Genomic DNA, 24,720 nt, shown 5'->3' on the forward strand with positions numbered 1-24,720 from the left:
AAAGAAGGAGATAATGAGAAAGACTGAGAAGGAGAGACAAAGAAAATAAAAAAGGGGGACAGTGTTTTGCTGGGAGACTGGCCGTCGTTCATCAGTCTGTAAGCAGCATGGTGTCCTCCATCTCACTCTCTCTGGTTATTTTTGTTGCCAAAGTGCCGCTTCTTTGATCAAGCCAACATCACAGAGAAGAAGACAGGCACGCAGACATTGAGAGGGGGTTAATATTGGAACACAATTGACGGCTTGTCACTTTTAGCTCCGAGGCACCAACATCGTCGAGTAGTTAGTTAGGTGCCGGAGAGGGAAATAGAGGGGGGTAACACACACATAACACACACACACACACACCTCTGAGAGCTTTTTCTGTGCTAAATAAATAACAAGCGACGATGTAAATTGGTGTTTTCCTGGAGTGTGTGGCTGCTTCTGGGATGTATTTTTCATGTCAAGACATTTTAGAGTGGAGTGCAGGATGTACGGATAATGAATTTAACCCCCCAAAACACACAGTTTTGCTCTCATGCATACAGGGAAGGGAGTCAAATACTCACCTGACCACAGGTGCATCACAGCATTAATGTGAGGCACATTTAGACTGACTCCGGCCTCCTCCTCCCTCTCTGCACTATTGTTCTCCACTCACCAGGGCTTGGGGAGGCGCCAGGGGTGACATCAGCCCATAACCATACACTAGTAGAGACACAGTGGGAGCGGAAAGCTCATTGTTGGCTGACTGATCTCCAGTCTCGCGCTGACAAGCCCCCCATGTTTGCAAGATTTGTTTTTTGTTGTGTTCGCTCCTGGTAAACTCTCAAAACAGGCAGCTAGTACCTCTGTCACACCGAGGCTGTCAACACAACGCTTGTGCACACTGTACTCCACATCACACCGACTGCACACATACTGTAGAGATGTATGTACGAGCTAAATGGATGTACTAAAAGGCAGCTTAAATGCATATAAGAGCTGTTAAAGCGGTGTTTATGGGAGGCATTTGCATAGTGTTCCCAGCACTTTCTGCCTCCTGTTTCCTTTCCCATACACACACATTCAAAAGCTACACTTTTCCCCCTCGAATACTCTCAACATGCCTTCCCAACTAAAGAAACAAAATGAAAGAAGGTTGATTGAGGCAAAACAAGGAAGGTTGTTTTTTTTTTTTTTTCATATTTCCTGTTTCAATAATTAATATGCATGAGTTTTATGGCCGCTTAAGATGCGATCAATTATTCATTAACAGCATGTTAATTGCATCCACAGTCGTGAATATTTAACCAAACACTAAATCAATGGGGTCGAATGAGCAGCAATATGGACATTTTATAAGCTTTGCCAAAATTAGGTTAGGCTTTAATGAAAACAGCAGATTGGAAAGGGACAAATGTGAAGAAAGAACTTCACGAACGGACGGAAGCTGATGTTTAGAAAGCAGACAATATGAATAAATGCAAGGTTGTTGACTCGTAATAGTGACTCTTAGCCTTTTCTTTGGCTTTGTCGCTTTATTCTCATCTCCTTCTTTTTTAAATGGAGAGGATGTAATCTCTTCATCTCTGCCCACTGTAGCCAGGCTTTTTCACTCTCAAAGACTCCAGACTCCTTTGTCCTGGATCTTTGTGTGTCTGTGCAGCTCTTGTTTGTGTGTGTGTGTGTGTGTGTGTGTGTGTGTGTGTGTGTGTGTGTGTGTGTGTGTGTGTGTGTGTGTGTGTGTGTCAGTGTGTGTGTGCGTGCGTGTGCGTGTGTGTGTGTGTCACAGCGGTGTCTGGACGTTGACATTTCTCTGCTTGGATAACCATCGCGCCCTCTGTCCCTCTGTCCCTCCAGCCATGACGCAGGGTAATGTCACCTGTCAGTCTCAAACTCCTACTTACAACCGCTGTCCTCCCCCCTTAACTCCCCCACCCCACCCACCACCGCCAACCACCAGTCCGCCCACCCTCTCACCCCGACCCTAACTGCTCCTCCCCTGGACCTCACCTGGGAGACAAAGCCTCCACCATCTCCCCATTCCCACTGCTTTTGTCTTCCTCTCCAGTACCTCACATGACTCCATATCCTCCTGCTCTTTTCCTGCCTTATATCCAAATGGCAACCCAACCCTTTCCTCCCCCTCGCATTTGCCCCCAGGACTCCAGAATAGGGAATGGGAAGACAGCACATGTAGTGAATGGGAAAGTCAGGGGTGGGAAGTTGACTTTTTGTCTGGACCCCGGTGCGCCTGTTTTCAATTACTCTCCCAGCGCAGGCGGGGTGGAGGTTTATGCGTTATATGGGAATGTAATTGACTATAACTGCCCTCTTAACATTAACCAGGTGTACTAGCTGAGTGTGTGAGATTAGGCCCCGGGTCTTGGCCGTTATGGTGTGTGTGGACTGCCTATGTGTGTGTTGTTGTTGATGTATTTATACCCTGCTGCTGTGAGGTGCTGCCCATTAGCACTACATTTAAATCTGACATTTTTTCCTGTGTGTTTCTGTACACTATGTGTGTGTGTATGTGTGCGCACACTCCCACTACTTGTCCCTTTTGTGTGAGTTCCATTATTCGTCTGCCTCTCTGTGCATATGAGAGTGAGAGGGAAAGTAAAAAAGAAGCAGGATACAGATCCAGCCCGCTTCAAGGGGGGCCTGACTTTACAAGGACAAAGTCAAAATAGGCCCATTCACGGGGCTGACACACTGTGATTTGTATGTATAGTGCTGTGCAGCCTGCGGGGCACTAGCCCAGGGGCTATCACAGACACCCAGACCAGTGCACGAGCACGGGGAGGTGGTGGAGGCGAATGGGGAGTGTGTGTTTAAAAGGAGACGGTTTTTGTGTGTGTGTGCTGGAAAGAGAAGCATCAACAGGCTGTCAATCACGCTCTGGCCACAGCCTGTCACTCCTCGATAGAGCTCGACTGGGGGAGAATGGGAGTCCCTGAGACCCTGAGAGGAGAAAGAGGGGAGGAGGTGCAGGAGGGGAAGTGGAAGAAGCATGGAGGAGGTGACTGTCTGTCTCAGTGACTCGGACTTGATTTGATATTTGATACCGAGCATGTGGCATTTGAATGCAAATCTATTTTGATTGTCCCACCGTCTGATAGGGTTAAGAGGAATCTATAGGGGATATGCATGTATGCATCAGAGACAGCAGGTTCGGAGACACACACATACAAAATGATGCAGAGAATTATTCAGATGGATTATATTACTCACCAATTCACTTGCATTAGGCGCTTTCTTCTCTAAAAGCAATATAAAGATATTTAATCAGAATAAATATATAAGATAATGGGTCAGAGGTTACAAAAATGTGTGGTGAGGTGATTCTTTTTCCCCTTGTGGTGAAAGTAGTTCTCTTTATGTTGAAAAACTTGGCAGTGTATCTACAGTAGGTATACATACAGTGTGCATGTTTGATAGTGTGAACGTGTGCAGGATAATTATTTTTCCTTGCGTGCACATGGAGGATTGTGTTTAAAAGCAAGCATGCCAAGTAGGCAGGCAGGCAGACAGACAGACAGACAGATAGACGGGTGGATAAAGCCGGTATTACTGCAGTATGGAAATGCGAGGCTCAGTTCCCTCCCAATTAGAGCAGTGACTTCTGAAATGCCATAATACCCATTAATTAGCAGGCTGCTATTTTCTCAGTGATATGGCTAATTAGTCTGCGAGGCTCTACACTATCTGGACCATTATTATTGGGTTGAAGCCATGCAAACACACTCTCACGTACACACACTCATGTTGGAGTTGCGGCGCAAACACCAGCGTGCTCTCGTTCATATACATACCGTTCAAGGGGAAGAGATACACATGCAGCGCACATTGCAACAATTTCCCACAGTTGAGTGACCCTAATTTAAGTGATGCCATTATACGCTCCAGTGGCAGCATAGCACAGCATGATAATGGTGAAGAAGGGGATGTTGATGAACGGTTACACACTGGCCGCCCTCTTCTTCAACTATATGCACCTGATAACATATTATTATACACTGATAAACCCCAACAAACAGCAGCAGTGCTCATCCCCCATGTGAGAAACAACAGGGAAAATGTTTCAACCCCCTGTAATGACTTGGCACGTGTGTGTGCGGCGCTCCCTCAGCCTCGACAGTCCATCAGTGTCTCCCACCGGACAGACAGGCCACTGACACAGCACCACGAGGCCGGGAAACCTTTTCAATCACTCCCTCACTTTTCCCTCTCTGTCAGGTGGCAGAAAGGCGTGATTGATCTGTTGTTTCTCCACGGTGGTAAAGGAGTGGAAAGAAGTTGTGTTGGGTTAAAAAAAAAAAAAAGGAAAAAGGTCTGGCATGTGTGACAACCACTTTCATAAGTTTATTAATCATCTTCATCAATAATGCAGCCCTGGACCTGCTGTTGGTTGTCATGCAGCTTGTGTATGTGTTTGCATGCATGCGTGTGAGTGTGTGTTCACACCCCTCACAGCCCGATGAACTTCATAAGTGTCCCATCACCACTTTAATCAAATTACTTATGAACCAAAATTGACAGTTTTCATTAATTATAAAGGATTATTCTAATTGCGATTCAAATTTATTCATTTAGAACAGACGGCATTCAGTAATGTTTCAGGAAATTTGCATATTAAATGGAGAGGGTAGGCCATTAGCTATGCTAATATATGCATGATTCCTTATTTTGTGATTGGTGGGCCATATGTAGCAGGCTGGGGGTGTGCAGGTGAGGAATCTAGAAGGAGCTGTAATATGTTTGATAAACACAGAGGGATGCAAGGCCAAAACACACACATGTCCGCACACACACCAGCCAAGCCATACGACTCTGTTCAGTATCAATCTTTCGGCGTCACACACACACACACACACTCTCTCTCCCCCATCCTCACATTTTCTCGTTCTCTCCCACTCTCGGCTTCCATATTCCTCCCTCAAGACCCATTGGAGGGAACAACTTTTCACCCGAGAACAAACACGGCACACTAATTAAGTTTCTGATTTCTGATCCTGCTGCATTTAGAAACATAACCTTGAGCCTGTGTACAGTCACAGTCATAGTTATGATTTAATACGGTGCTTAAATGGAACAAAAAGAAAGAACTTTTGCAAGCGGCACATTCATCCCCACAATGTATGGGGCTGGTCCCGGGTTGACACAATGCTCTTTATCAAGCTATATATAGTCGATGCATTATGCATTAAGTTTAACATGTGCTTAAATCAACACTATTCAATATGAATACATCAGTCTTCAACTAAGGTAGAGAGGAGAACAGTTAGGGTAAATGACTGTGTGGGGAAGCACGCAGGCGGGCAAAAGCACGCGGTCACACACACAAACGCGGTCACACACACCCTTCGGCTGTGCGGCGGCGTCTACCCAGGCTGATGACAGGGCCATTATTCACTGGTCAGTCCCACGAGGGCAGGGCTGGGGCTGGACAGGGTAGCAGAGTGTCCCAGCATGGCAGGACAGCGTTGAGGTGAGAGGGACCAGGACCCTTCATTACTCTCCTGGTCTGGGGGCCTGGAGCTTTTCTCTCTCTCTCCCTCTCTCTCTTTGTCTCTGTCTCCATCAGATTAATGGGCCAGGCCCCGACAGAGGAAGTGTTTCAATCAGCACCGCCTGCCAAGCTTGTCCATCACCCAGACAGCCTCTTATTCATCATGGCTTTGATACACACACACATATACACACACATGCAGAGATGTTTATTTGCTTGCATTTTTTCCCCGATGCTCTGGTGTAAAGCCAGGCCACAGGTAGCGATGTTATCAGGCTACAAGTTGTTCAACCCCAGCACTTCTTTCTCCAACAAGCAGGAGAGATCTCATTGCCTGTCTTTCATTGGTCCCTGCACGATTTCTCAGTTGAATTTTGAATGATCCTTTTCGGATGAAATGGATGAAACACAATCGGTTAAGTGTCTCTGGGACTTCTGTCCCCAAGCTGCGACTTGGAGCTCCAGCTCAGGGGGAAGTGAGGAGCGATCTCTCCCAAGTGGGGACTCTCCCTCAGCGGCAAAGGCAGAGCGCGGATCCTCCCTGACCCACCGTCTCCCTCCTCCAGGGTCCATTTGTTCTAAGAAATATTTAACAACGGGGCAAATTCAGCTGACATGACATGAGCAGATACAGACGAGGAGGAGGATGGGACGATGCACGGAGCGAGCTGGAAATGAATTTTTCAGCGCAGTGAGATGTTCTATTTGAATAAATCATGACACTTAAGATAGACATGAGGGCAATATAGAGGTGCTCGCTGCTACTTTGAGGAGTAGCACTCCAAAGGAATGGAGCGATGTGTGTGTGTGATGGTCTCTCTTTGTCTGTCTGCCCCCATGTTTCTGTGTTCAATATGTGTTTCTGCATATTTTCTGTTATGTTTTGTCTTTTTTTAGTCAATCTTTTTATCTATCTATCTGATGTAACTGTCGTCAGGCGTGTTGAACTGGATGTTTCTCTAGTAAACTGGGCCACTGCAGCCTGTTACAGCCTGGTGTCCGAGGCCCAGGGCCAGGCCCAGAGACAGACCTGGTTCTGGATTATTAATGTCCCCCCCTGTGGAGCCAGGCCCCCTCCCCCACCCAGTGCCCCCATACACCCCTGGGGTCAGCCTGCATGGCTCCTGGTGCAAGGCCCCCCTCATAAATCTCCCTAAATTAGAGTGTGTATGTGTGCATGTGTGTGTGTGTGTGTGTGTGTGTGTGTGTGTGTGTGTGTGTGGGCTTCCACGCTTAAACATATACTGCAGGCAGGGAGACAGGTCACCACGAAAACAAGCCAGTCAGGCTCTTGGCTGAAGTGTCAGTGATGCATAGCGGAAGGAGCGAAAGAAAGAGTTGCAGAGAAAAGAAAGAATACGAGAAGTGAAACACATGAGGAGGAAAAGAAAATACACAAAACAGGGCTTGAGGAAGATATTTGGTTCTCTGAGAGCGCCAGACTTCACTTTTAGTGCGGTCTCTTATTTGTCACTCCGTTTTTTTCCTCTGTAACATTATATTTGCTTACAAATATTTACACTTCATTTGAACTTGCCTCTGACTTCATTAGGATCGATTTCCTGAACAAATCTTAATGCTTAATTGCCGAAGTGCAGGCTCTCCCATTCGCCTACCTGCGTAGATTAGTTCAACATGTCCCACGGTGGTAACAGGCATGGGGAAGTGCTGTTGTGTCACTTAGTTAACCCCCGAGACAAATGGCTCCCCTCCGGAGCACAGTGAATTACACACCTCATGAAGCATATTAGGAGGCAGACACAGTGCTTTTCTTCTGGAGATGATCTGTGCGGCAGAGATGGATGGAGGGAGAGGGAGAGGAGAGGGCTGAGTTATGGCATCTCCCACAGCCATTTTTACAGCGCATCGGCATCAGAACAAAACAGAGAGAGGAGGGGAGGAAGAATAAAGAAATGAGGCACAAAGATGTACAGCACAGTGTGCAACAAAAGGCTGAAAAGATGAATAAACCAGAACTACTGAGGAAGATAAAACCACACAGTTCTAAAGTTATCCACGTTAAATTTGACAAGGAAAACAACTCTTTACCTCATTTGTTGCTAATGTAGGAAAATTATTAGAAAATATAACAGAATTGTCCCTCGGAGGCTTCCTTGCTGTTAGCTAATCGCTTAGACAATCTTTATCAGCACAGTAATAATATTTAGATGCTACAGGGATTACTTAAAAGTTGTGTTATAATTGCTTTCCTTGTTTTGTTTTTTATGGGCAGAGGGTGATTTTGTGTTTAATTGCTCCAAAGTGACAAATAATGCCCGTTATGATATGATGAAAGTGTGAGATCATTAAATTACTACGGCGACCGGCTGCATGTGTTTATTCGTTCGTTTTTCCCCGTTACAAATTTATGCCATGAGGCTTCAAGAGGCCAAGCAGTTATTTACACAAATTCACTTCCACAGCCATTCCTGGATTTGGGGGTAATTACGTGAGAGCAAAATGGTTTTATTTCATTTAATCCGGCCGGCGCAGCAATTTGCAGTGGTAATATTTGTAGCTGTGGAGTCTGCACAGTAAAACAGCTTGAAACCAGCAAGAGTCTCTAATACAAACATGGTAGAGGGAGCAATAATCAAAGCAAGAATGTATGCTGAAGACTATATTTTCTATGGACCTTTCTTTTAAGATGAAATACAGTTTGAGATTTGCAACATTATCTCTAAGAATTTATCACATTGTATGCATGGCTGGAGAGAGGACATTAGATATACTGAGAAGGCCAAATGTCCCCCTATTTAACATTTTCAGATTTTTAATTATTTATTTCACATTTGCTGTTTCAAAGCCTTCTCCATGTTTTTGCATTGCTAAAAAAAAATTAAAAGTCACATTTGCAACACAATTGCTCCTTATATAGTTAAAATTGCCAACTTGTCAGAGAATATATCAATCTGACCTTGCTATGGCAACAATCATACGAGTATTGTTTCATGACAGGAATTGATGAAATATTACAACCTCAGTTCCAACAAAGGTGGGATGCTGTGAAAAATGTAATAAACACACAATGCAATGATTTGTAAATCCTTTTCAACCTACATTCAGTTTAATGTTCATAGTAATAAACTTTTTTTTTTTTTCATATATACACTCATTCTGAATTAGATGCATTCTTTTTGTATTTAAGTTGTATGCAACACCCCAACTTTGTTTTAGAATCCAGGTTCTACTGTCACATTATAAATGTTTATTTATTTTTTATTCCATTCACTATTTTGAATCTAACTTAATCTTTATGCCATTTTGTAAAGTAGCGTGCATGGAACAATTGTAAAGTAGATTTTAAAAAATATAAAGATATAGATATATTATTATATTTTGGCTTTAGGTGGAAAGCAAGCATACAAATAGGATTACAAATTGGTGTGATTCAGTAAATTCATTGACACAGTAACCAGTAAGGTACCAGTCAGCCACTAAGTACACACCTCCAATCAACCTGAGTCAATTGTGTTGCCATTCAGATTGTATGAGAACTAGTTGGTAAGTTTTTGTAGGTAGCAAATATAAATAGTTAGTCAGCTAAACAGAACTATTGAAATACATTTCAAAAAAGTAATGGGTAAAAAGTTAAAATAGTTGCTAAGAGTGATGCAAACTTGAGCAAACTGACCAAAACATGGACTATTTTTGCTTAACATCCTCTTAAAAATCTGTTTAAATCAACACATGTAAAATAACAGGTCTCTGGGAGCTCACTGGATGTGGATGTGGTAGTACATCTGAGAAATGTTGTCAAAGTCAACAGAACAAAAACCATAAAGCGATAAATTATCATTTTTAATGATGCGAGGAAAACATGATAACAAAGAGCTGAAGTGAGTAAATGAGGGAATTATAGGCCTATCGTCAGCTATCTGTCCATATTTACTGGTCAGCTGTCAATCAGATTATTCATAAATCCTTATGGTAATCTCTTTGCTATTGCATATCAACACGCACTGCACTTTATCCCCCCTCACCACACACCCACACTCTGTTGATCCATGTAAATGTGTGCAGCGGTGATTCCAGTCCCCCGGCTCCTGGGGAGATGAGATAGAGCACCGAGGAATCAACATGCTGCAGTTTTGTAGTGTTTCCATGCGGCTGACTCCAGACACCTTAAGTCATGTAAATAATGGATCAGATGATCCACGCGTGCAGGAGATCAGGAGATCGAGGGGACACACTGACATATGGCAAATTAGCCATGCTGACTTTCTCTTACAGTCTCTTTTTTTGCACTCAATATCTCAGCAGAGTCTCCCTTTTCCTTTTCCTCCACCACCACCTCTTCCTCCTCTCCCCAATCCAAACTCTAATATTTAACCCCCTGATTTGGTCACCTCTGACTCTGTTGACCCCAACTTTCCTCTACCCACTTATCCATCATCTGTCTATCATGACTACCTCAGAGGAGGAGGAGGAGGACAGTTGGGGAAAAGAGTGGAGTCAATGAATTAAACAGGAGGTGCAGTGGGGAAGGTGGAGTATGTTGGACAAGTGGATGTGGTCCACAGCTGTCTGCGAGGCTGCTCTCTGACCTCGAGGAGATAAGAAAGTTGGGAGACCCTCAGCCTGTGGGGTCCAACAGCCACTGTGGAAAAAAACCCTCCATCTCTCTGCTTCATGAATTATTGAGATATTGGCCTACAGCTTCTAAAATATACAGGAGGGTGGTCTGTCTCTCCTTTCAGATTTCACGTACTCTCCACCGCGTCCGTCTGTCTATCTTTCTATCATTTTCTCCTCTCGCTTTCTACCTCCCTCCCTTTTTCTCCTCTCCCCCTTCTCATTCAGATTTAGCCTCTTGCACCAGCGAGATCGTAAATCAGAACACAAACAAAGCAGAAGAAAAAAAAAAGAGAAAGGCAGAGAAAGACAGTTTGTTATTCACATCATAAGAGGCTTTTTCTTCCTCACTTGAAGAAGAGCGTCTACCACTAACCAGCTGTCATGCATTTAAAAGTTGTCAGGGATAAATTCACGAGTTCTTGTGTTACATCAGATGCTTGTAATGTGCACAGCAAGAGGCTGGCCCTTGAAATGAGACAGAACTCTGGTCTGTCCATTTATCTTCTCTTGTTTTTTGCTTTTTTTCTGCCCCCCTTCTTCTAGATGAAGCAATTGTCCAAGGCACGCTGCTGCTTACTGTGTTTCTCTTGACATGTCTCTGTATGTGTGTGTGTGATGCTCGTGCATGATTATATCTAAGGCAGTTGGCTCCAAACCCGCTGCCCAGTGCAGAATCCTAGCCATAACAAATGAACAGAGGGTAGAAAATAAGACATATGAAAGAAAAGCTGAGCAAAGGAGTGATTCTCTCTGTGGCTGGTGGAGATCTGTATTGTAAGCAGTTTCAGCTGTCAGCACTTCTTTGAGCTACCTCAAAGGGAGGAGGAGGAGGGGAGGGGACCGGGAAATGTTGTAGTTTTATTTTCCCCCTTTTGAGGGTTCCTGTTTATTTGTACACGGCGCTGTTTATTTTCGCGGTTCATTTGATATAGTTTTTCTTTTTTTTTCTCTCAGAGACAGACAATGCAGAGGGGAGAGTGGAGAGATGTACAGTACTGTAGTTTCAGTTAAAGAAGAAGTTGTCAGGCTTCAAGCCTCGGGGTGGGGCTAGGGAATAAATTGTCAGCCGTCCCCTTTCTGCTTTTCAGGCCTCCGGTGCTCCCACCCCCCACACTCCCCCCTTTACTCCTCCGACCCCCCCGTCCTCCCTCCCTCCCTCATTAAGTATTGATGTGGGTAGCCATACTTGCCATCTCAGCCTATTAATAATGCATGGCAGGTGCTGTTGATGTGGTCTCTCACACTGAGATTGAGAGAGGCAGGAATGGCAACACTGTGCTGCATAGTAGCTACAGCACAACCTCCGTCACACGGCTCTGCAGCTGGGGAGGGAGGGGGGTGGGGGGGGGTCCAGGGCTGCGTCTGCCCCGGTGAGTTTATGGCAAGCTGTGACAGCAGCCCGGAGATGGATATACAAGGTAGCATCTTACTCAATATCCCCGAGCTGTTTTTACATAGAAAACTCCCTTTGTCATAAACAACTGATGGATGACGGTGGGATAGTGTATGAGCCTTGTCTGCCACTGCTGTTTTATTAGTTTTATTTGTATCTTGTGCTTTATTGACATAGCTCATCCTGTACTATAAGTGACAGACAGATGCTCTTCCTAACTCATTTGTTTCTCCCTGTCTCCCCCTCTCTCTCTCTGCAAATGCAGGTTCTTCCTCAAGTTCTTCCTGAAGTGTAACCAGAACTGCCTAAAGAATGCAGGGAACCCTCGAGACATGAGGCGTTTTCAGGTGAGATGCAACTCGTCGGCGTGCACACAGTATGTGTCGTACTTAGGGGTGTCACGATTTATCAGTTCAAAATGGAAAATTGTTCGCAATGAGTTTTCTGTATCAGTTAGCAAATTTAAAAGCAGGATCACACTTGATACCATGTAGCCTATGTTTTTTTATAAATTATGTCATTGCCAGTTGTCAGGGAATAAATCTGTTTATCTTTACAAAACAAGACTCAATAGTCTAACAAAGGCAATGATGCTGAAGTTTAAATTAAATGAATAGTAACCTTAATGGAATCTGAGATTTGGAGACTTGTGAAACCTCTAGTGTAGTAGTGTAGTGGACAAGAACCACAGTTCTGCGGACTGTTGTTCATGTGTTTCTTGCAAAGCACCACACATGGTAACCCATGTTATTATACCTGGCATAACCTGCCAACACTCCCAGAAATCAACGCATTCCCAGGGTCTCTCTCAAATAAATGCTCCCTGTGGTTTTCCAGGGATAGGTCCAGAAAGAAGAGAGAGCACAGTATGCACTAACATAACAAAATGACAAATCAAATTTTCATAAAAATATTAGGATCAACATTCTTTTGATCTCCCAGCCCACAACTTTACTGTTTTGGTTCACTCTAAGTCATCCACGGCTGTAGCAGGCAGCTGTTTTCAGTGAAAGCTCTAAACACTGAACACTACCTGCCCAGCGCCAAAGTTAGCAGCTAGCAGGCAAACATAGTGGAGCATTTATCAGCTAAAGAGTCAGATATTCCCTCCAGGAGAAGGTGGAGACAAAAGACAGAGCTAACAGGAGAGTTAATATTGGACTTACATTCACCAGGTGGCTAGAAACACAACTCTAAATGCATGCTAATGTTACTCTCTGTCTCTCGGATGTGTAACTAGGCAACTGTTTGCAACAAGTTCACCACATCAATGTAAAAGATGTATATGTAAATTCACAGCCTGTTTTCACTGCGTCTAAGTTGCCAGAAATCTGTTATTGCCAATTAACATAACATATATAGTAAAACTGTAGAAAGTAAAAAACTGTATGTCCTCCTCTACATACAGTGAGGTTTGTAAAATAAAGCCTGAGCTTTACTTCCTGTTTACTTACGCTATATAACATCATACATATTTACTTCCTCAATATCACATTAGACCTCTTTAAGAGGCTTAGGAAAAAATATTAAGTCCATCATTGGAGGTGTTTGCATGTTTCTTGTAAATAAGGTCTGTGCTAAATCCACATAATATTTACTGTAGACCAACAGCACACGACTCAGTATATGTCATATCTAAAGGAAGTTTTTGTGTTTCCATCTGTCTTTCCCTTTCTCAGGTGGTTGTTTCAACCACGGTGAGCGTGGAGGGTCACGTCCTGGCTGTCTCCGACAACATGTTTGTGCACAACAACTCCAAACACGGGCGCCGAGCTCGAAGACTGGACCCCTCGGAAGGAACACCGTCCTACCTGGAACACGGTACTAAAAGCAGGAACAAAACACCCAGACTCTCTCACCAAGCTCTCTTTGTCTTCCTCACTTTCTTTCTCTCTGTTCAACTCCCCTCCCCTCCCTTCCATCCCTCCCTCTCTCACCCCCTTCCCCCCCGTCTGGCTCCGCACTCAACCCCTCTTCTGTCTGTGCTCTATCCCTCTCAAACCTGCTCTCTTGCTGTCTTTCTTATCTCTCTCCTGCTTCCTCCCGGATTCTCACTTTCCTCCCTTGTAGGGTTTCTAACTCGAGCTCAGAGAGGAGAGAGTGGTAGCTAGTGAGTCTCTTGTCTCTCCCTTGTGGCTTGCTCCCCTCAGGTCTCTGCCTCTGGGCCTTCTACTCTGCCTCGCATAAGCACTATGTGTCTTATGAGGTCTGTTCTGCTTAAAGCCAACACTGGCTTTATTTCCTCGGAGACCTGCTTTTATCCTCCAGCCCTCCATCACTCCCCATCCCTCAGGTTTACCCATACACACACAGTAAAAAGCCCATGCACACACATACACACCCCCGCATGCACAGTCAGACCCAAACCTTTAATACTTCATAATGACATGTGCACATGATTTAGGAGCCCGCACTGATTCCCAAGTCCCTAATCCAGTTATTTTCTCATTTCGATTTCCCAGACATTGAATAAGAGAAACATATTTTTTTTTGCTTTGAGGAAAATCAACCTCAGGGATGATAATGACAAAAAAACTAAGAAGGGATTTACATGATGGCCTACAGTAGATTGCATTAAGATTGAATGTTATGGTTAAAGTCTGTCTAATGACCATTCTCCAGAGGTAAGGTGGACCACTTGTCCCCGCGACTGGTCTCACAGACGATTAGAAAAAGTTCACAAAGACGAGACATATTGGAGACGTCAGTGAGACTTGGATCTTACACAGAAAGGAGAGCACACACAGTACGCTAACAGATGTTCCCTGTGTCAGAGAGATTTGTTTGGGAATTTCCTCTTCTCTGATTTTCTACTCTCCTGGTGACGGCGGTTGGTTAGAAGGAGGAACAACAGGAGTGAAAGCACAAGACAGGGGGGCATGTAGGCGCGATGGGAGGAAAGGCTAAAAGGGCATGAAAGTATAAAAGAAAAGATAAAATGCTAAGAAGGAAGGCAGTGGTTTCTTTTTGTTTCTGGTGTGTGTTGAGTTTGTGTGCAGGATACACAACTTTGGGGGCCCATTTCAGGCGGTAATAGATGAGCAGTGCATAGAGTTGAACAGATGGCACCGAGGAACACCCCAAAGTATAATCCTATCACATGGATTCACGTTCCACCATCTGGTTAATCCACACACACACAAACACACACATCCACACATGCACATGGAGCGCACATAATATCAGCGGCTGTGAAAAGGAGGCATCTTAGGCCATGATTACGGCCACAGATTGCTGCTTGGTGAACGTTGATCTCTGCAGGCGTATCAGGGGGCTAAATATCATTCCAGCTTGTTGGGGAGGATCAACAGAACAGGGAGTCAGGCAGAGAGCAAAGGCTAGGCTGCAGGGGAAAAAAAGTCAGCCTAGTCTAAAGTGGATTATGCCGCTTTACAGAATTACAGCATGTCTGACAAGCTGCATATCTGTTAAGGAGAGGAGATTTAGCTTGTATAAACATGTATTTTCCCAATGCTGTTCTTTTCTTCAATCACATCCAGTAATCTCCAAGTCTATAATACCAACAGATAAGGTCAGAAAGCGTGCTGAATACCAGTTATTGAAAATGTTTTTATTGTTGTTATGCCATGTACTTTGTCCGATAAGACATAAAGAATATGTTTTTAGAGAAAACATTGAAAGCTTACAAAACGCATTAGAAATATCCAAGCAGGAGCTCAAATGACCCCGTGTAGTGACGAGCGCAGTGGCCATGCGCCGAGATACAGTAGCGACATACTATTATATATGAAACCGACAGCTGAGCAAGAGCTAAGTGTTTGGTTAATGAAGGCGGCGTATTCAGAGGGCAGAGCTACTGTTGGCTCTGCTCTGCTCCCCGGTCGCGTGGCCTTTGATCAGACACTCAGCACACCTGACATTTACACGCCTGCACGCTTTGCCACGTGTCATAAAACAAGCGCACCGCCGCTGCCCTCACACACAGGGCAGGGGTGATGTTTAATAACGGGGTGCGTATAATCACTCTGATTAGTATTCCTCGCTCGCCCCCGACCCCTGGGAGGGAGGAGAGAGGTGATGTGTGCCTGTGTGTGTGTGTGTGTGTGTGAGAGATGGAAAGAAGAAGAGGGGACTGTACATTATGCCAATAGCAAAGACCTTTATGGGCTGTCATTAGGTTAGTTAGCATCTAATCTATTTTGTCTGTGACTCCTGCAGCAACCCCGAGCATCAAAGCCATCAGCCCGAGTGAAGGCTGGACCACAGGGGGCGCTACTGTCATCATCATCGGGGACAACTTCTTTGACGGCCTGCAGGTCATCTTTGGAACCATGCTGGTCTGGAGCGAGGTTAGTCACCATCTTCAGTGGATATGTATGTGTGACTCTAACCTCAAAATACTCAACAGAGGCCTTTCTATTATCAACCAGTGGTTTCCAACCTTTTTTGGCTCGGGACCCTAAAAACAATCTCATGTCTGTTTGCGACGCTTTGTCACAGGAATGAATTGTGGTAACCAATTTTAGGTGCTGTTGGGCAAGAAACATTTATGTCCCAAACTGATACTTTCCAGATGATTTAACAAAAAAATATTGCCTTGTCACTGTTTACCTTTAGCTCTTTTGTGAGCGGGACTTCATTTAACATGGAGGCGGAATTTGTTTGAGGGTCCAGTGGGGATTCAGTCACCAGCTCTTCAATAGCAATAAAAAAAAAAAAATAACAGTGAAGAAATAAAGACAAGTAAGGTTCCCACCTGACCCCTTTTTAGGATAAGTAGGTGAAGCTCTGCAATATTCAACATGGGAAAACATTAGAGAAAAGTCAGAAAATATATGCATAATTTGTGTTACAGAAATATGTTTTTCTGCCTTATTACTTTGATCATCTTGTCGCTCCATCTAACATACAGTATCATGGGATCCCTAAGGGGAAATTGACCTCACGGTGGGAGCTACTGTTGTAGCTAAACTATAGTCAATCAAGGGTTGATCAACAAAATTCTTTCAAAATAATTTCAATTAAAGTGTCAAACATTAGCTGGTTTTAGAGAAGAGGAAAATCTACTCTTTTGAGAAGCTGCATGTAACATGAATATAAATGAATCCATTTGAGATAAGGGGACTGAAAAAAATTATAAATATAATTAATAATGACGATGATCATTAATTGCAGCACTGCTGTAAACCCATATCAAAAATATTTCACAATCTGAACAGCCTGCTATTTCATTCCCCTCTGTAGCAGTTGTTATTTCTGTCATATCTCTTCTCAGCTCCCTTCCTGTCTTTTATTGTATTAGTATCAGCCTCCTTGGAATATGTGCGCACCGTACAGTATGAATCTCTTTGTAAGGAGCATCTGCCACATGACTAAAATGTAAATGTAGTGTATGTGTGAAATTGAAGGTCAGTGAGCGGCGCAGCTAAACAGCTTTCTCTTTAGTAAAGGAATAATTCTATAAAAAGCTCCTATATTATCTCGCTGAGAGGTGAATGGGGCCAGACAATGGTGGAATGAAAGCGTCGCTAAGTGAGCAATGAAAGGGACAGTTAGAACAACACACACACATGCACATACACGGTAGCTGCTGGCAGAGGCATTGATAGCTTTTGAGCGTTGCTAGCTTTGAGTGCTAGTTGACTATAGCGTGCAGAAAACGAGCACTCAGTGAGGTCTCATCTGTGTTTTGTCTTGTTACGGTTTTCCTTCAAAGACCCTTCAGCATACACACACACACAGACATTGGTAGCGAGTAGGCTCATCAACCACACTAAGTGAGCCTGTTTAAGACACAGTGGCGCTTTAATGTGTGTAACGGCAGCTAGACAGGCTCAGCTGACAGACACAGAGACAGGGGCAGCAGCAGAGACAAGCGTATTATACGTTTACTTATACTGTGTAATAGATGTATGCAGAGGAAGGTGTGTTTTATTCATAAACAGATAACTGCTTTTGAACCCCTCTTACAGAGTCCATGTCAGCACTGATAACCATCCTAAGCCTCATAGTGACATTGCCTCAGGCTATGAGGCCACCTGAGGGCTTAAGCGCTAACACATCATTTTCAGGCTGATTATACAAAGGAAGAAAGTCAAAAGCTGCAAAGGAAAGGTCTGAGGCAAGCCGGGAATAGTCCCCTGAGCACATGTTTGGATATGAAGTTTCATTGCATTAATCTTTCTGCCCTCTCTGCCTCTCCGTAGCTGATCACCCCCCATGCCATTCGTGTGCAAACTCCACCCAGACACATCCCCGGGGTGGTGGAGGTCACGCTGTCCTACAAATCCAAACAGTTCTGCAAAGGCACACCTGGTCGCTTCATCTACACAGGTACTGAGCACTAACACTTACTAATGACACTAATTAACAGAGATAATGTCGCTGCAATCTACCCATCTACTGTTTTTGTTTCATGGAATAGTCTCCCAGACAATAACTTGCCTTTAGGGAAATAAAAAAAGCTATAATAACAAAAACTTCACTTATTGGCTTTAAAGGAGACAAATTATGCTAATTTTCTGTTTATTACTTGTATTTTGGGCATGTTATGTTACATGCTTTATTAAAAAAAAAAAAATTCTCTTACTGCCCATGCCCATCTCTATTCACCTTCTGTCTGAGACGCTCTGTTGTAGCACCTGTCATTTTAAGCACAGTCTGCTGAGATTGGTCAGCATATCTTGGTCTGCTATGCGCCATGAAGCTGTAACTGTATAGCAATACCTACTGTGGAAAAAAAAACAAAAAACGAAAACCTCTAAACTAAAAACTACACAATCAAACATGTTCCAAGTGGAGAGTGGAGAAATTAGCAACGTTGGCAACAAAGATTTAAAAAGTTCCTGATGTTAGCATTTAGCTACATGTAGCAATTATTTTTACATATGTGAGCAGCATTTTCTGACATTTTGCTTCAATTTGACTTTTTAACATTATATTAATTATAGAAAATAAGCAAAAACATGATAGGTCTCCTTTAATGTTCCGTCATACTGTATATTTGCAATATACGATAAGAGTAACCTGATACAGTTCGGGAGCTGTCAATTTTCTTGACACGGTTTCTGAATAAAAATGTGCATACTAAACATTTTAAAATTCGATAACACGACTCAATAATTCAGTGCAAAAGCCTACTGATCAGAGGCGGAAAAGTGTTTGCCCTCTTTTATGAAGCAGGTGAAGGTCAGGAGGAGGTTTAACCTTTTGATTAGTGGGATTATTGAGATTTAACCCTGTCGAAGGCGCGATTCACAAAGGAGAAGTCCACAAGGAGAGTGTGATTTTTGACGGTGAGTGCAGAGGCACGAGTAGTTCCAGTGTTACATCAGAGGAGCGGATCGGTGCAGAGTTATAGCTGTGCGGTGAAAAGAGCGGCAGAGAGAGTGAATGTGAAGCGGTGATTAACCAATGCGAGGCCACAGGTCCCCGGGGAGGTTGTGAATCACATAAATCTGTCTGTAATCTCAACCACTGATAGACTTAGGCTGTAAGCCCCGACTGGAATTGCCAACATTTGACAAAATCACAATTGAGCGAGAGCGTGTGCGTCACATCACCGCCATGCATTTTTCTGCATCTTGTAATTACTGTGCATGGACAGAATCCATGTCCATGCGTCATAATTATGCCCCCATGTTTGTGTACTTATGGGAAAGGCTGCGATAGGCGCCTGTGTTTGTTTGTACGTATGTGTATGTACTCCAAGCACACATGCACATTGACAAGTAACTGCATTACGAAGACAGAGGGCAGATGGGTGGGCAGCCTTTGCCATGCCAGAGCTGTCCAACAGCTCGCACTCTGCCAAACTCATAGAGCTGTGTGTATATAAGTGTGTGTAGGTGTGCGTATGTGTGTGTGCAGCCTTTTAATGTGCCAGACATGTGGGAACCTTATGCATAAACGCCCTATGTCTTCCCAGACCTCCACTCTTTCCCCTTGTCACATTCACTTATTCAAAACTTGCTTCTTTGGATGAATTCATCCCCTCGCTCTTCTATCTCTCTGCCACTTGGCTTCCATGGAGGCACATAGAAGAATCTCAACAGGTGAGGGGTAGCAAGAGGTCATCCAGTGGGAGCTGAACACACACACTGTGCTGCTGCTTGCCAAGCGCTGGCACCTTCACGGTGACACAGTCAACCGTGTCGAGGCATAGATCCCAGTTCTACTCTTCACACACTTCACTTCAGCCACTGCTCTGTACCCTCACTGGGTATTTGTACCTCTCCCACAGCTCCTTTATCAGCTCTTTTTTTCTTTTCCTTTATCATTTTACATTCTCCTACCGAGAGGAACCTGCTCACATTTGGTGTCTTGAATGAGAGGCAGAGAACAACGAGAGCATTTGGAGCATAAAAAAAGCAATTGATGAGAGTGGAGAGAGGTGGATGAGAAAGGGAAGAGAGGAGAAGGATGGGAGAGAGGGATGGAGGATTACCATGGGCCATGTTGCCCTCCTGGGTCTGTTTGGCACCAGTTTGAGCCCAGTTGCCAGTGGGTACTAATCATGGAGGATTGGCAGCACTGCGTGGCAGCTGGCAGCTAGCGCACACACACATCAACACAGCCCCACACTCGCAGACATGCATATACTCATATATTACATGTGCACGCACGATCACACACACATGCGCACACTGAATTACATTGGGGACAGCTGGCATTGCTAATCAACTTCAGCTGAGGAGAGGAAAGCGAGCAGCTCACAGACCTAATTAAGTCAACACATACCCAATACTGCTGCTACCACTACTTTGCAAACATAACCAACACACACACACACATCTATAGGTTTACACCCCCTCCGCCCTCCTCTGCCTGATCATTGATGCTCCACAACCGGCCAGCGCTGAATGGAAAAATTTCAGCTGTAGTTCAGGACAGAGGAGACAAGCAGGGGACTTTTGGTGCAGAGGAGATTCAGAGAGAAGCTATTACAGTAATGTGTCCTCTGCCGTCTCTGAGGACTCCTCTGCCATTAGACTTCAGAAAGCTCCAATTAGACTCATCAAAGGCAATTAAGCTCTCCACTGATAAGAATAAAAGAATGTGTTTTTTTTTTCATTCTCTGCTCTTCCTCTGTCTTTTTATCCCCTTATCCCCCTTCTGTTCCTCTCTCTGCCCTCTGCCTTACCCACCTCTGGGGCTGAGAGCTCTCCCTAATCTCCCTCTCTCCCTCCCTCCCTCTCTCTCTCTCATTATCAGGTCATTGCCCACCCCCCTCTCCCTCCGTCTCCCCTGTATAAATGCATCTCCATGTTTGGTTGTGTATCACCTTTTACTGGATTGCTGTCTTTGTAACATTCATCAGAGATGCTCTGCCTTTTCTTTTCTCCATGCAATATAGAGTGATAATACTCTCTGCCACTGAGGCCCATGGGTGTGTGTGTGTGTGCATGCTTGTGTTTATGTGTTTGTGTGTGTGACACAGGGATACTGGCCATAGATTGGGGGAGTTGATGAATCACCCTTGTCGTTCAAAAGGCAATCCCTCCCTCCTCAGTATGCAGCCTTGTCTGCTTAGTGCTTCCACTATAGCTGCTGCTGATATTAAAAGGCTCTGCTGGCTCACATTAAGGCCGGCACCATGCGCACCGACACGCATCCGCACACACGCACGCACAAACATTAGGGGTAGTTTTTCAGCGCTGAGTGCAGATTAGGTGTGTAGGAAACATCACTCAGTTGCCGTGAGGAGGAGCAGGAAAAAGTGAGGTAAAAGACAAAAGTCAAGAACAGAATTTAAACCAGCCGGGGAGCTGCTGAAATCTCTCTCCGTCTCTCTCTGCCTGCCTCTGGGCTCCAAATTAGTTTTAGGAGTGGAGGAAGGACTGTCAGTTGTCTGTCATTCTATACACTACAGACACTAGAGCGAAACACGGATGATGCTGCGTTAAGTGCTGTAAGCACGAACATGCTCTGTAAAGTTTTGGTTTATTTTAGAACCTAATTAAGCTGTTCCACATAGTGATGAAATCTGCTTGTCACACACAACTAAGAAAGAGTACTTTGCTCAGATGGTGCCTGAGTGCTTCAAATTTGTAAAATATGTGAAGCTGATTGTGTGGATATCTTGATGGCAGGGGCGTAAATATAGACAGTGCAGTTGCACTGGGGATCCTTGGTGGGTGGGGGGGGTGGGGGGGGGTCACTTTGGTGTTCAAAGAAGAACTCCCCATCATGGTTTTCTTTTTTTAGTCACTATGACAAAATTATATTCTATTTTACATTAACAATAAAACTATAAATACACTACAAAAGTATTTAATTAAGTAAGTATTTACTAATTCCTTAGATATTTTCGTCATATAGAGATATGTGATGATGATTGCTGGGTAATATGGTTGTTGCCCAGTGTCAAGTCTCAATTTGATAATGTGATGAGACAATGCAATATACTAAAATCAATTTAATAATAAAAATCTATCAAGACTGACAAGCTGAGCACAAATGCAAGCCGAGCTTGCTGCACAAGCGCCGTCACAATAGAGCCCATCATAACGACCGTACTCCACTGCATGATGTTGCTTCAATTTGCAGAATCAGTGACAAAATCTGTTGTTAACATAAACTTACAGATACATTCTACATTCATATGCACATATACTACACCTACACTTGTGCACTTGCACATTCACACACCCCAGACACAAATGCAGTATGTAGTCATCTGGCAATAAAAGTGGGGTGCAACCACGAGCTGGTCAATTACTTGCCTTGCTCCTATTTGTGAATGCTGTCTTTTATTGAGCTTGGGTGGAGGCCTGCTGTTGATTAAAACGGCTGGTCTCCAGCTGGAGACAGGGCCAGCTGAGATAGCTGCACACATTCACGTTTACTGCGCACAGTCTTAACAGTGAGGAAATTCACACCTCTATTTGAGATTGAGATTAATTTTCTGCACCATGTGGCTTGTCTTCCCTCTTTAGCGCGCTCCGTTCTTATTACAGGAGCATCTGGTCCATGATGATGATGTAAATGAATTTCGAACGAAGATTATTTTATACCCCGCTGAAATGAGCGGCGTTCACCGGGGGAATGATTTCTTATGTTTCCTTATATCTTAATTCAAGCACGCACTTTTTTCTACACATTTCCAGAATTTGCATTTTCCCAGTGAGGATCCGTGCTGTCAGGTATTGTTAACTGTCGACATGCACTTTTTGCAACAGATAATTAGAGCTTAGGTTGTAGTAGCAACCACACCTCCATTGATTTGTAGAATCTCTTAGTGCCTCTCCCCCCTCCACCCTCTCTTCCCTCTCCTTCCTTAGCCTCAGCCTCTCCCTTCCTTTAGGAGCAAAAAGCTCTACTCATCTGTTTTCTGTGTATGAATTTCCAGCCATGCATTAGTCTCCCTGACATGTTCAAGCGATGCTTTATTTAGCTTGTCGGATTCTGCAAATAAACGCAATCTCGAGGTTTATGGAAAAATGGATAAAAATTAGATTGTAAGGTATTGATCTGGATTGTGAGTAGTCGGTGGGGGCGTTGTATGTGTGTGCGTGTGCGTATGTGTGTGCGGTGGTGATGGGGGGGGGGCAGCTCTCATCTGTGTGAGGGTGGGGGGGAGAAATGAAGCCGTAATTCAGGGCTATTGAACCCCCTGCCACTGGCGGCATCGATCGCAAGGCAGCGCTTATGAGATCACACCTGAGCACTGGAGACTGCAGAGGGGAGGGAAAGACGGGGGGGGGGAGGGAGGGAGAGAGAGGGAAGGAGGGAAGGAGAGAGGGGAGACGAAGGAGTGGAGAGTGAGAAGGAGAGAGAAACAGAAGGTTGTGATATGATCAGCTCCTTACCCACTGTCTGAGGGCCTGTTAAGGTGTTAACATCAAGCCTCAGAGCCAATTACCTAACCCTGCAAGTACACTGCCCACTCACCGCCCACCCTCCACACACACACACTGTGTGTGACACAGGAGGAGAAGGAGACAGGGCTACTGGACACTTACTGTAGTTTCCCCTCCTCCTCCTCCTCCTCTCTTGTGTTTCCAGGACGACTCCACCGTGCTGACCTCTCAATTATCCCTCATCCCCCCACCTCCTACTCTTTGCGCCCCAAACATCCCCCCCACCCCTCTTATTCCTCCCCTAAAGCTCATACGTCCAACACCCCTTGCCTCCTCTCCTCCTTCTCCTACCCCCTCACCCCTTCATACACACTCCCCCTGCGGCTCTGTGGGTTATTATAGTGAAATATGAAGCGGTGTGGATTCTAGGCTTCATGAAATTTCCATGAGCATTGATCTGATCTGATGTGGGTGATTGCTAGGTGAATCCCTCCAGTCCAGGGCTGTTGCTCATCTATTCATTTATTTATGGCAGTTATGTTTTACTGGCTTTGATTTGCTCTTCTGGAGAGCGACAGCTAAGGATTATAAATATACCTGTATAGGAGAGTGTGCTTTGAATCCTGGAGTGTACCGGCACAACACTCCTCTTTCGAGGCAAGACAGGTTTTTTTTTCCTCCAGTACTAATTCTTGTTGTGAAATGTGAGATATTGAGCATAGATATAAAGGCATAAAATGCCAAGATAATCCCCAAAGACACACAGCCAGGTAGTTAGTGGTGCGCGTTGTCCCCCACATACTCCTCTTCTGGTTTATGGTCCTTGAAAATGAGCGGAGACAATATCACTTCCTCTCTCAATTACCAAAATTGTCTCTTTATTTGTAATAGGGGGTATCTCTGTATGTCTTGGGGTTTTTATGCTATTGTTCACTCGAGGCTCATTTGGCACATTGTGGAGAACTGATAAAAAATTCATCATAAAAACAAAAGCCTTTGAGACGAAAGAGAGGATGTTGTCGGAACAATCCCCTCCTCAGACTGCGGGCCTAATCCAGGGCAAATCCTCCTTAAGGCTTTAGTGAGATCAGAGAATAGGGAAGTAATGTCAAATATTTGTCCTCAGAAATAATTCATACTTTATTTGTTGCATGTGATCATCTCATTGTTTTGGCTTATTTTATCAGCAGACCAGCTGGCCTGTAATGCGTGTCATTCTTCAGAAGTTGAGCCTGCCTCTGGCATCTCATACTGCGACTTTTTTCCCCTCTGCACTGTCTTTGCTTCCAGCGATTCACCTTTCCTTTCTCTCACTCTTATGGATTACTGGAACGGTCCGCTGGGAGAGCTGTCCAAATACGTTTGTGTTGCCAAAACAGAGCATCACCAATTCTCGCTCCTTTGCTCTCTTCTGGTTTGTGTGTCTGAGCGAGGCGGCTCAGGAGGAGCCATGGTGAAGTCACTAGAGGTCCAGCAGGACAGCTTGTACTCATAGCCTCTAGGGGCCTTTT

General features: G+C 44.5%; 1 protein-coding gene across 2 annotated transcripts in view; it reads left to right on the forward strand.

Annotated features, from left to right (window-relative positions):
- ebf1a (EBF transcription factor 1a) overlaps window positions 1–24,720 on the forward strand; it is a 57,016-nt gene that overhangs the window by 18,110 nt on the left and 14,186 nt on the right. For both annotated transcript variants that reach the window (XM_059346048.1, XM_059346049.1), the window contains exons 7-10: window positions 11,713–11,794; window positions 13,127–13,268; window positions 15,627–15,757; window positions 17,615–17,741. In XM_059346048.1, coding sequence (XP_059202031.1) covers window positions 11,713–11,794; window positions 13,127–13,268; window positions 15,627–15,757; window positions 17,615–17,741 — 482 coding nt within the window. The remainder of the gene's footprint in view (window positions 1–11,712; window positions 11,795–13,126; window positions 13,269–15,626; window positions 15,758–17,614; window positions 17,742–24,720) is intronic.

This window comes from Centropristis striata, chromosome 12, assembly GCF_030273125.1.
Source record: "Centropristis striata isolate RG_2023a ecotype Rhode Island chromosome 12, C.striata_1.0, whole genome shotgun sequence".
NCBI classification, from domain to species: domain Eukaryota; kingdom Metazoa; phylum Chordata; class Actinopteri; order Perciformes; family Serranidae; genus Centropristis; species Centropristis striata.